The sequence below is a fragment of the Acomys minous genome (assembly GCF_964271855.1).
Source record: "Acomys minous genome assembly, chromosome: 11".
Classification (NCBI taxonomy): Eukaryota; Metazoa; Chordata; class Mammalia; order Rodentia; family Muridae; genus Acomys; species Acomys minous.
In genome coordinates this window covers 61,241,836-61,254,097 of record NC_140492.1, presented here as the reverse complement: position 1 = coordinate 61,254,097, position 12,262 = coordinate 61,241,836, and the positions used below count along the sequence as shown (strand labels likewise).

General features: G+C 49.8%; 1 protein-coding gene across 1 annotated transcript; it reads right to left on the bottom strand.

The window, feature by feature from the left end:
* Positions 1–1,232: 1,232 nt before the first annotated feature.
* On the bottom strand, positions 1,233–11,157 carry CPN2 (carboxypeptidase N subunit 2). Its single transcript, XM_084801728.1, has 2 exons — positions 11,072–11,157; positions 1,233–4,797 (listed from the first exon to the last, which is right to left on the bottom strand). The coding sequence occupies exons 1-2, from the start codon at positions 11,135–11,137 to the stop codon at positions 3,145–3,147; spliced, it is 1,719 nt and encodes a 572-aa protein (XP_084657854.1). The 5' UTR covers positions 11,138–11,157; the 3' UTR covers positions 1,233–3,144.
* Between the last annotated feature and the right edge of the window lie 1,105 nt (positions 11,158–12,262).

Here is a 12,262-nt window from a genome sequence, read left to right as displayed (position 1 = left end):
ATGAGAGAGGACAGCTTAATGGATTCTGGATTCTGGGCTTGCCGGTCTGCTGGACGGGAATCAGAAGCCGGTAGTGAGACAGTTTGGATGTGCTGTGGCTAGTTGGTGTCTTTTTTTTTTTTTTAATCTATTTTATTTGTTGGGGTTTCTTATGCCTTTCTCCTTTCTCTATCCCAACCCATTCCAACACCCCAATACCAAATAGGAGAGAAAGAAGGTTAGGGGGAAGACGGGGCACAGTTCTCTTCAGCTACTTCCTGCTGGTTAGGGCCGCTGGGTTCCTTGGGGCAAGTCGTCAGCCTGAATCAGCAGCAACCAGGAGGAGCAGGGGAGAAGCCACAGCCTTCTTCTTTCCTGGAGCTCGTGCCCTTGCTCTCCTGGCTTTGGCATTTATTCCCTCTCCAGACGCCTCAGAATTAAACTATCTGCAGCTGGCAAAGATCACGCCCCTCACAGAGCCGGCAGGAGGCAAATAGTCAGCCGCTGTGGACCATCTGAAGCAGCCCCATAGCCCACACCTGGGATTGAAGCAAAAACCTGTTTACAATACATAACTGAGTTTTTTCAAGACACCAAAACTTTCCACTACAGTGGCTCATCAGATAGAGGAAGGATGAGCCGAAGATGGAGTGTAAGGTCATCAGTGCTGAGGAGGCCAACCTGTGAGTGAGTGAGTGAGGAGTGAGCGAGTGGCCGAGGGACGCCATCAGCGAGTGAGTGGCCGAGGGACGCCATCAGCTGGCACAGCTGAGACATCTTAGAAAACCAGAGAAGAGCCGTTCAGTGAATGAGCAGCCCAGCGTCAGATTGCCCTAAAAGCCACGGCACAAAGCAGCTACCCAGGTCCGCCAGTCCCCTCCTCCGCCTCCCCAGACATTTTCTTCCTCCCTAGGTGTTAACGGTTAATGTCTGTCTTAGTTCTGGCAAAATCCAGGGTGGGATCTCTGGTACTGGATGCGGAATCCCTGTTCACTTCATCTCTTGGGTCGTCTGAGCTGATGGCTCAGGCAACTGATCAGGGTTGAAAGGAGCCCAGGGTTCCTTCTCTAGGGACTGGCTGAACTGCGGCAGAGGAGGAGAACTTTTGCAGCCAGTAAGCTAAAGTCTGCCTGCTTGTCTGAGAGGGCTGTGTCTATTAATGTATTCGCAAATCTACAGGAAAATAAGAAATAAGAGAGAAAGTAAACCACTCACACACAAGCTTTCAAGAGGAAAAGCTGGATGAGGCTAAGCATCTTAACTTCAGCGCTGTTTATTGTTGGTCACCCCACTTACGCTTATGAGAAAAGCAATTACCTAATAGTCAAAAAAGGCAATTAGTCACAAAAACAGATGAATTCTAAAATACAACAGGTTACATGTTTTAAACCTAAACATTTTTCTTATCTATGTATCCATTACATAAGTTCATAGTGAGTTCAGAATGACAAAGGTTGACAAGACTTCAAGTTAACAGAGCCTAAAAGTTACAAGAATATATGTCTTTTCAATTAGGACTGACCTGGCCACATATTTCCCAGCTATCTCTTAGTTTATAGTGAGTTTAGGACAATGATTTTATCTGTCTTTCATTCTAAGAAACAAAGTAAATTAAAAATGGCAGCATATGATGCTGTAAAGTGACAAAGTATAAAGACTTATAACAATAGTTTGTATACTTGGACGTTAAGGTTTATACTTGATTTAGACATTTCTAGGTAGCCCCGTTATATTTAGGTTCATGGAAAGTTTAACCAGCTTGCCTATATTTATGGTCTATACCAGGATTCGTGGTGCCATCTGGAGTGAAGACTTATCCGAGGTCACAAATCTGTTTCAAGGCTGTCCCCTAGTGAGGCATCTGGAGGTCCACAAAGGTATTTGTTGCAGCCATAAACTTTATAAAACTGTTTTAATCAAATCAAGAATTCCATAATCAGGGATTAATTCATCTGAACAGCAGTACACCTTCAATAAGATCCTGTAGGAAGTGTATTCAATCAGAGCTGGTCAACACCCAGAAAATGATGTTTCACACCAATGTCAGATTCACAAGAGATGCTGCAGTGCACAACTGACAGGGTTGCCAGCGGTTGGAAGCAGTTCTGAGGTGCATCCCAGTACAGACTTTGCAAAATACTGGATCTCTTCCAGAGAGCCCTCATGCCTACTGCACTTCCTCAAATCAATGGCTCTTGGCATTGTGTCAGAGGCTGGAAGCAATTCTGGGTGCACATCATGGCACAGACCATGCAAAATACTGGATCGCCTCCTAGAAAGCCCACATGCCTAATGTGCTCCTTAAACAGGATGGCTCTTGGCACTGAGGGAACAGCCATCTCGTGTGCTGAACAGGCAAAGCCACACTGCCCTCCTGAGAGCCATGCAGCCTGGCTTTGTCCTAGGGTACCATCTTGCCTTGATGTCTCCTGGATGCATCTTGAGAGGTGACCAGGACAACCTCACTCCCCGACACAAGCCTGCCCTACCCTTTTCTGGTCACCTCAGCTCTTTGGAAACATTCTTTTCTCTCTCTGTCCATTGAAAACAAAATTGGGGCCAAGAAGTCAAAACAATTCATTGGCTTTTGATCTTTCAAAAGGATGTGGCCTCTGCTTTGTATAACTACAGCACTGGTGAGCATACCTGAAGGCTAAAACTCAGAGCTGAGAGTGAGGTGGTGTTAAACAGTAGGAAAACCCTGAATGGGGGTAGGTGGATGGGTGACTTTTAATCTCTAGACCAGGGTGGTTTTCAACCTGTGGGTCTTGACCCCCTAGGAAAATCTCTTTCTCAAAAAAAAAACAAAACAAAAAAATTATGATTCACAACAGTAGCAAAATTACAGTTATGACGTAGCAACAAAATGACTTGGCAGTTGAGGGGGTCACCATATGAGGAAGTGTCTTAAAGGGGCACAGCATTAGGTAGGTTAAGAACCACTGCTTTAGACCATGGTGTGGTTCTCAAGGGTGCCTTGGAAGATTTGGGGATTATTTTGTTAGGCCACAGGTCCCCAGAGGGCATGGTGAAGGAAGATGAAGAAACAGTAGGTGAAGCAAGCTCCCTCCCTCCCCGTTCCCTGGAGATGCAGCTATGTCCCCTTACTTAGCTTCAGACAATCAGTTCCCTCTGCCACAAGAGGTCACTGGTGCAGGGCTGCCCCTAGGGCCCTGCAGCCTGAGCCTCAATAGACACAGTGACCCTCATGGAACCACAGCTTGACCTCAGCTCCCACTCCTGACTGGAATTGTAGGCCATTGCTGGGGAGTCTGAACCCTGCCTGGAAGCCAGCTGGATGTTCAGCCAGCGACACTGGGACTCCTCACAGGAGAGCAGCACGGTGCCCTCAGGGTTGCTGTAGATACACTGGCTGTGGGGTGACTTCCCCTCCACTGCCAGATCCCAACTGCCCACTGGCTCCCTGTCGTGTAGCCCCAGGGCCTGGAAACTCAAGTGGCCTGAGTTGACTGGGCATATCAGTTGCTCCTGCCTCAAGGTTGGCACCAACAGGCCCTTGAGATAGTCCGGGCCTGCACAGTAAGTATGGGTGTTGAAGATCCGGTCGCTGTAGAGGCGGAGCCAGCTGGTGAGGTAAGACAGGTGGCAGTCACACTGCCAGGGGTTGCCCAATAAGGCCAGGTTGAAGAGGTTGTAGTTGGTGTCAAAGATGCCCCCAGGGAGCGTGGTCAGCTGGTTGCTTGACAATTTGAGCAGCTCAAGCTTGGACAGGTTGTAAAAGAGGGCTGGATGCAAGGCTGTCAGTTTATTGCTTTCCAGTGAAAGCTTAACCAACTGTTCGAGGTCCCTGAAAACATCCCCAGGAAGGTAGGTGATAGCGTTGTGCGCGAGTGTGAGGGAAACAAGGCGGGACAGGTTGGCGAAGGTCCCCTCCATGATGGTCTCCAGCTGGTTGTGGGAAAGAGACAGGTGAAACAGGCCTGGGTTGTAGGTGAAGAGACCAGCAGGCAGAGTCCGTAGTGAGTTGCCCTTCAGGTTTAGAAAGGTCAGGTTGTGCAGAGAGGAGAAGAGAGAGTTCGGCAGGTGGCGGATGGCGTTGTGCTGCAGACACAGCTTCTCCAGGCTCAGAAGCTGTGAGAACACCCGTGGGGAAAGCTCTGTGATGTTGTTGCTGTCCAGAAAGAGCTCCTGCAGGCTGCCCAGAGTGGCCAGCGTGCCCTCGGGGAGGCTGGCAAGCAGGTTGTTACTCAGGTTTAGTATCTGTAGGCTGGTGAGTGACTGGAACAGCCCCTCGGGGAGCTGCGTCAGGAGGTTCTGGGCCAGGTTGAGGGTTCTCAGATACCTCAGAGGCTGGAATAGTGTCCTGGGCAAGGTCTTGAGTTGATTTCCTTGAAGCTGGAGGGACTGCAGGGTGTCCATGCGGTGAAAGAGGTCCTCAGGCACAGCGGCCAGCCTGTCATAGTCCAACGTGAGCTTCTCCAGGGAGCTCAGGTTAGAAAAGATGTTGGTGCTGAGGTTGGAGAAGTGGCTGCCCGTGACCTCCAAGTCCTCCAGCCAAGGCAGTCCCCCAAAGGCATCTGGCTCCAGGTGACAGACCCGAGTGTTGAGGAAGACCACCTTGGTCAGGTTGGGGTTACCGCTGAAAGCCCTGGTCCCCACTGTGGCGAAGGCGGTCTCCACAAAGATGATGTCTGTGACATGTGAGGGGATGTCCGGTGGGATGGCGGCCAGCTGCTCATCGGAGCAGAATACCTCTCTGCCAAAGCAGTCACAGCCCACAGGGCAAGGTTGGGTGAGCTTGGCTAAAAGCAGGAGTGAGGCCCAGTACAACCAGGCTCCTGGGGACATCTTCTGGATCTAAGGGGGACAGAAAACAAAACCAAAACAAAAATTGAGTGCCTTTAATAAAGGGCATCACACTCTGGTGCCCAGAGCACTAGACAGTCACACACACACACACACACACACACACACACACACACACACACACTGCCCAGGCAAGATCAGACCTTGAGCAAGAATGAGCCTTATCATGGTTGTGGCAAATGTTGCTCTATTGAGGGGTTGTACATATAGGGCCGGTACATGCTAGGAATGTTTTGGCTGAGCCCTGGCTTATGTTTTTAGTAGTTTGTTGCTACCACCTTACAGCAGCCTTGCAGAGGGTAGTGGTCTAGTTCTTTTTTTTTTTTTTTTAAGATTTACTTATTATTATGTATACAGTGTTCTGCCTGCATGCACATGCACAGGCCAGAAGAGGGCATCACATTACATTACAGATAGTTGTGAACCACCATGTGGATGCTGGGAATTGAACTCAGTACCTCTGGAAGAGCAGGTGGTGCTCTTCACCACTGAGCCATTTTTCCAGCCCAGTGGTGTAGTTCTTACCCCATGGAAGCAAAGACACCACATTGCCTGTCTCGATACACTGCAAGTTAGTGGCCGTGCCAGGACCAAGCCCTGGGTCTTCTGGAGTGGCCATGTTCCTTCCAGCTTGGAGAGTGATATGGAAAGAGTCAAAAAAAAAAAAAGAAAGAAAGAAAAGAAAAAGAAAAAAGAAAAGAAGAAAGAAAGAAAGGCAAGGGAGAGGGGCGTAGGCAGTGTGGAATTGATACAGAGCAGGCACTGGGCTTCTCAGAGCTGTGCTAAGTACTGCTCTCCCTTCCCTGCCTGTTCCCCACTGTCCAGTACTGGGGAACTCTTTAGGGTCCAGACACAAAGGTTCTACAGGAAACCCAGGGAGTTTTCTGTTTTTAATTTTAAAAAGCGGCCTAGCACAGTGGTTCACACCAGCGTGTGCACCCCATTCACAGCACTCTGGAGGCTGGCGCGGAGATAGGGCAGGGCTCTCAGTTTTACGTTAGGGAATAGGTTCTAGTTTTACGTTGATAGTTTTTAGGCCAGCCTGGGCTACCTAGAAAGTTCACAGCTAGCTTGGGCTACGCTGAGAAATCCTGGCTCAAAACAAACAACTACAAACAAACAAACAAACAAACAAACAAACAAAAAACCAAAAAAACCATCAGCATCTACTAGCAGATCACAAATGAGTGGTGTAGCCTACAGGTGCAATCTTTTGTTTTGTTTTTTTTAAGTCCTTCATGATCTGGAAGATCACAGGCTAGGTTGCAAGGCGTTATCATTACAGACACTGCTTGGACAACGACAAAAAAAAAAAGTCATAAGAAAACCTCTGACTGTTCTCTGCTGTTAGAGCCAGAGCTGACCCCTGCAGACTCCACTGGGTATGTTTAGTGAACTCTCCGAGGAGGGGGGCGGGGGCGGCGGGAGGAGCCGCTCGGGAAGGAGCTTGGGAGGCAGCTACCGTTTCTTGGAGTGAGTCCATCTAGATAGACCCTGGCCTCAGCAGGCCAGAAACACGCTCTAGAAAGCTCAGGAAGCTAAGAGGCAAGAAGCTCTTACAATGAACATGGCAGAGGCTATCCAGGTGCTAGTCACTATTCCTGACTAATCCCTTTGGCCACTGGTACTCAAAGGAAGGTTCCAGAAAAAGGTCCCTCAGAATAAAAAGCTAACCAACTTAGGGGTGGGGTGGGGCGGGGGGTAGGGGGAGGTGAGGGTAGGGACAGATGAGGGCCCTGAAGGCCTTTTCACAGGGATAGTGAGTGTGGTGGCTTGAAAGAGAATGTTCCCCCTAGGCTCATAATTTGAATGTTTGTTTCCCAGCTAATGGGAGAGTTAGGAGGTGTGGCCTTGCTGGAGGAGGTGTGTGGCTGGTGCCCACACCAAGCCCTGTCTCTGCTGCTTGTGGATGTCCGGATGTCAGACCTCTCAGCTCCTGCTCCAGCGCCATGCTGCCTGCCTGCCACCATGCTTCCTGACCTGACGGCCACAGACTTGCCCTCTGAAACTGTAAGCCAACGAAATGTCTCCTTCTAGAAGTTGCCTGGGTCGTGGTGTCTCTTCAGGACAGTAGAACAGTAATTAAGACAGTGACACAACCCAGGAGTCATTGCCGTGAGGAAACCTGGAGCCATGGTTGGACAGTACCGCAGAAGGAAAGCCAGGGCCTCCTGAGGACAAGTGTCACCCATTGAGCCACTAAGACTGGCTCGGTCCTCCTCCTCTCATCCCTTTGGCCTGGGGCCTCCTTCATACACTGTCCTTTAGGAAACTGGGCTTGAAGAGGCTCCTGAGAAAGGCAACTGGCCGGAATCCAGACATTGATGAAGACAGTGACCCTGGCGGGGCAGAAATCAGGCTAAGCAGATCCACCCAGGTGTTGGAGGAGTGCCTGGCCCCCCCTGCAGGGGGCCGAGGGGTCATGGGGCAGGAAAAGAGTCTGAGGGCTGGCTGTTTCCTCACTCCCAAAGTTGTAAAGCATGCAGCTTGCTCCTTAGAGAAACCTAGACAAACCTAGGACAGAGAGATGAGACCTCCTACAGCATGAGGCTCAGACGTTAAGGGGTCAGGAACAAGCCCATGTCTGTACTCTGAGAGTCTTTGCTGAGCCCACAAGGCTTTGGTATCTGACAGAGAATAGATAAAGACCGGCAGGCTCACCCTAGAGTTATCCCACCCACTGCCTGTCCGTGTCTCTTTCCACCTGAGCCTTGTTGGGCTAAGTAGACCCTGCTAATTACTGTTACCTTTAGTATTATCAGGGCATGTGCCTTTAGGGCAGGGTCAGTCTAGGGACAATGGCTCTGGGAAGCTACCTGCTCAAGTTCAGGTTCTGGTACCTGAGGCATGGCTTAAGATAGCTATGCATTCTGGCATGTGCCCTTGGACAGAGGCCAGAACAAGGCCAGCTCAGGTTTAGGACAAATCCACCTTGTCTTAGACTACAGGGACAGGATGAGGAGGCAGAGAAAATGATCCATTTCCAGCCCAAGACTCAACCCCAGTGCAGAGTAACATTTTCCTTCTCAGTGACAAGAAAGGCACAGACTCTCACTGCCCTGGCTTGGGTCTCCTTCCTAGCCTTCCCTCAAGAGATCAAGCCACTGGGCACTCTCACCTCCAGAGACAGAGGCCACAGCTGTGGAAGGCTCAGGCTTTGCATCTAGAAAAACCAGTGAGTGGCCACAGCCGTGGCCCATGCTCCCACAAGTGAGGGGCACCTGGCCTTTCCTCCACTCTGAACTGTGTGTATTATTCATCTGATTGCTTTGGTTGACTGGCTGTAAATGGCCTTCATCTTCGCCAACTGCTCCTGTGCTGGTACATTTCCTGTGTTCCCCAAGCCGATCAATCTGTCATCCACCACACGGCCAAGGCTCCCTCCCTCCCCAGGGTACTGGGAGCCCAGAGTCTGACCCCAGTGTGCCTGGTGCTGGCTGCACTGGGGTCAACCTCACCGGCAGCCTGGATACTACTTCTTGTTCCAAGATCCCTGGAAAGCAACAGGAGGGGCTCCCAGGCTCGTCCATCCTTGCTCCTGGCTGCTCCCCAGACCTGACCTCATTTCTTCTCAATGCAGCAAACTAAGCCAGGGGCCAAGGGCCTCAGGTGAGGGGGTTGGGACCTTTGCACAGACTCTCCCTGACACCCCACCCCACCTCCAGGCCCACTTGAGCCCCAGGCGGTGGAGCAGAGTCTGAGGCCCTGCCTCTGCATTGGTTAATCCAGAAACATGCTGATGACGACAATTGTGACTCCTAAGGTACAGCATTACTTAAGGTACAGCCAAAGTAGGCCACAACAACAAACTATCAAAAAAAATAGAAGCCAAGGAGCTGGAGAGATGGCCTGGTGGCTGAGAGCTCTTGCAGAGGACCTGGGTTCAATTCCCAGCAACAACACAGGGTGGCTCACAACTGCCTGTAGTTGCAGTTCCAGGAGACCTGCTGCCCTCTTCTGGCTTCTGTAGGTACTTGCATGCATGTGGTGTAATACACACACACACACACACACACACACACACACACACACACACACACTCATACACACAAGCTTAATAAATAAATGAATATTTGAAAAAAGCAATAGGGCTGGAAAGATGGTTCAGTGGTTAAGAGCATATATTTAGGGGAGAAGGGAAGAAGAGCACTTAACTGCTTTTGTAGAGGACCACCACCTCCACTCAGATGGAGGTTTCTACAGCAGACGAGAGCAACCCCTCCCCGCAGCCCTCTTCCTGGGTGGACTCAGTTTTGTTTCTAGCATCCACATTAGTGACTCAATGCCCTCTTCTGACCCTGCTGACCTCAAGCAATTTCATTCAGGTGCTCTCTCTCTCTCTCTCTCTCTCTCTCTCTCTCTCTCTCTCTCTCTCTCTCTCTCTCTCTCTCTCCTTCCCTCTCCCCCCTCTGTCTCTTGCACTCACGCATACACACATGTATGTTTAGTACTACCTCAGCCTTGGCCAGGAAAAGCTTCTCTCTGAGCGCCAGGTCAAGCCGGCAGGATTAGTCAACATTGCAGCAGGCAATATTAACTAGACTCAGTGGGTTATTTTTTTAAAAAGACAAAAAAAAAAAAAAAAAAAAAAAAACCAGCCAGGAGTGGTGGTGCACGCCTTTAATCCCAGCATCCAGGAGGCAGAGGCAGGTGGATCGCTGTGAGTTCCAGGCCAGCCTGGTCTACAAAGCGAGTCCAGGAAAGCAAAGACAGAGAAACCCTGTCTCAAAAAACAAAAAAGAAAACAGAAAAAGAAAAACAGTCAAGGACGTGAAGGTGGATGGGGGGTGTCTGGGCAGAGGGAGGAGACTTTGAAGTGGATTTGATCAAGATGCATTGTTTACATGCATGAAACTGACAACAAATAAGTAAAAGATTTTCTGTAAAAAAAAAACAAAAAACAAAAAAAACAACCATGCTCGAGTATATCCCTTTCTTGGATCCCCTCTCTTGGAAGTTCTTTCTTACTTTTCCTTAGTAAATCCACATTGGCTCTGCTTTTTAAACATGCACATATTTTTAAATATTTTAACATAGTAAACATGTATCCATTTTAAGGTGAAGAAGAAGAAAGCTTTTTTATAAGATGGAAGGTAACTATATAAAACACTAGGCACAGATCCCAGGGCCCCCTGGAAGGTGTGAGGCTTGACCCCCCTACACACACACACACACACACACACACACACACCAGCACCTTACAGTAATACTTCCCTGGTCTGTAGCCCTTGGATCTAGCATTGCAAAGGATCAGGGGAGGTCAGCACTTTGCTGCATTGGTTTTGTAGGGAAGCTGGCTCTTTGACATAAGAAGGCGTGGACTGGGTAATGCTACCACCACCCCGACTCTGCCACACTTCCAGCCCCTTGGTGATGCTGCAGAATGCCTGGGCCTACTGTTCCCTATCAGTGCTTGCTCCTGTTCTACTCACCCCTCAGGTGGGTATGAGTCCCGAGCAAGCCTTCCCAGACAGTGCCCCATTAACCTAGCAGGTCACAGGGTCCTTCCACTCTGTGTTCTAGAAAACCATATCCCAACTTTACCCCCAGGGGTCAGAGTCCTGCTGCGGAATTTTGGCCCCCAGCTCTGCCTGCCAGCCCCTAGGGCAGGGCTGGGCAAAGAGATGGCACCATGCTGAAGGAACAAATGCCTGTGGCTCTCTGTGACCACTTCTCATCTCTCTCATCGTAGCCAGATCTGCGTTCAAATCCAGACACTGTATTTACTAACTATGTGGCCTCAAAAGCTTCCCTTCCCCAGCTATCAAAGCCTTAATTTCCTCATCCTAATTAGAATCCTAGCCCTTAAGGTAAAAATTAGTCCCCGATTAGACAGTACATTTAAAGCACCGCACGGTGCTTGACAAATAGCAAACGTTCAATTTAGTTCTAGAATGAATGTGAATGTTATCATCTAAGCCTGGCACTCAGAGGATGAAAAGAAAAGAGCATTAATTATGTCAGATGACAGGCACCAACCAGGGTGGACCACGAACCTGGCGACCACTCTGCCTGCCCCCACTCACAGCTGGTTAGTTCCCCGAGAGACAGGACGGGCCAGCCTCTGCCGTGGACTCTCCCTGGCACACCTTCCCTGCCCTACACAGCCAAGGCTAGCTGATCCACTCAAGGGCTTCTTCTCCCGTGGAAGGGGACTCAAACACTGTGGCCTTCTGCCACAAGTCCCTTTCCAGCATCCCAGCCAGGCCCCTAAGTCGTAAGTCCCCGCACCCCCACAGACCCAGGAGTGAGGCAAGAGGCTTACCGTGAGGGGCAAGGCAGGTGAGGCCAGAAGGCCTGGTTTTTCCCTGGAAGCAGAGGAGTATTTCATGTGTTCTACACTCACTTGAGTCCAGCCCCGACTCTGACCAAAGTCCTGGTCAGGAGGGTTCCTCCCCTCCTGTGAATTGACCATTCCCGGAATGTCACCAAGGTCAACTGGGAAAGGCCTATGAAGATTACAAAATGACCCTAAATGGTTCCCATAGACAGATGCCTGATAAGGCTAGACTCCTATAGGGCTGTAGGCTTGGCAGCTTCAGGACCCCAAGTATCCACTAACCATTAAAAAAGTGCCTCCAGGCCACACTGAGATGAGGGTCATTTCCTCAGGAATAGAGGTGTGGGCTAAGAGGCCACCCAGCTACCTGCTCAGCACTCAGTGCTGACACTAACAGAAAGCCTAAAACTTACCAGTCTCTTGTGTTCGCTGATTTGTTTGTTTAATGAGCTTTCTCTTTTTGCATGTGTGTGTGTGTGTGTGTGTGTGTGTGTGTGTGTGTACTGAGCATGTGAGATTGTGAGTTAGGGGTGTGTGTAAAGTGAACATGTGAGAGCGTGAGCGGAGGTGTGTGTGTGCAGTGAGCATGTGGGAGTATGTGAAGTTATATGTGCACGCATGCACCCGGATGTATTATGTATAATGAAAATGAGAGTAGCTATATGTGGTGGGTATGACCGAGTGAGGCATGTGTTGTGTGTGCATGTGTGTGTGTTCATATATGAGTGTGCATATATGAGTGTTCGTACGATTTAAGGTGTATAGCACAAAGGAGTGACCAAAAGAGACAATACAATGCCTCAGTGCCAGGAGCCTATCAGCCAAGTCATTTGAGGCTGTTTAACTGTTGTACACTTTCAGGAAACGACTATAATATATAGTATTTCTTTTTGAACATGATCAGATGACATCCCCACACTGCAAAGGGATGGATGACCAACGGGAGCCATTGTCTTTCAGTACAGACAGAAGAAAGAAGTCTTTAAAGGAAGGAAACAGCCAGGAGCCTAGAGAGCCAGGCCCACCCTGGGTAGTGTCTGGCCTGGCAAAGGCACGATGGTGGCCTTGAGGAATGGCAGGGCCTGCGACCCGCATCTCTCTGGAGAGTCACACCCAGGCTGGAGAAGAGCTGTGCTGTCCTGTGCTCCCAAGGCCTTGGATCCTCTACAAACACAA

Bases quoted from the DNA above. Each gene is read 5' to 3' on its own strand.
- CPN2 (XM_084801728.1), bottom strand. From the start codon at position 11,137: ATGAAATACTCCTCTGCTTCCAGGGAAAAACCAGGCCTTCTGGCCTCA. The intron at 4,798-11,071 runs GTAAGCCTCTTG...TGTCCCCCTTAG, and splicing joins CACCTGCCTTGCCCCTCACG to ATCCAGAAGATGTCCCCAGG.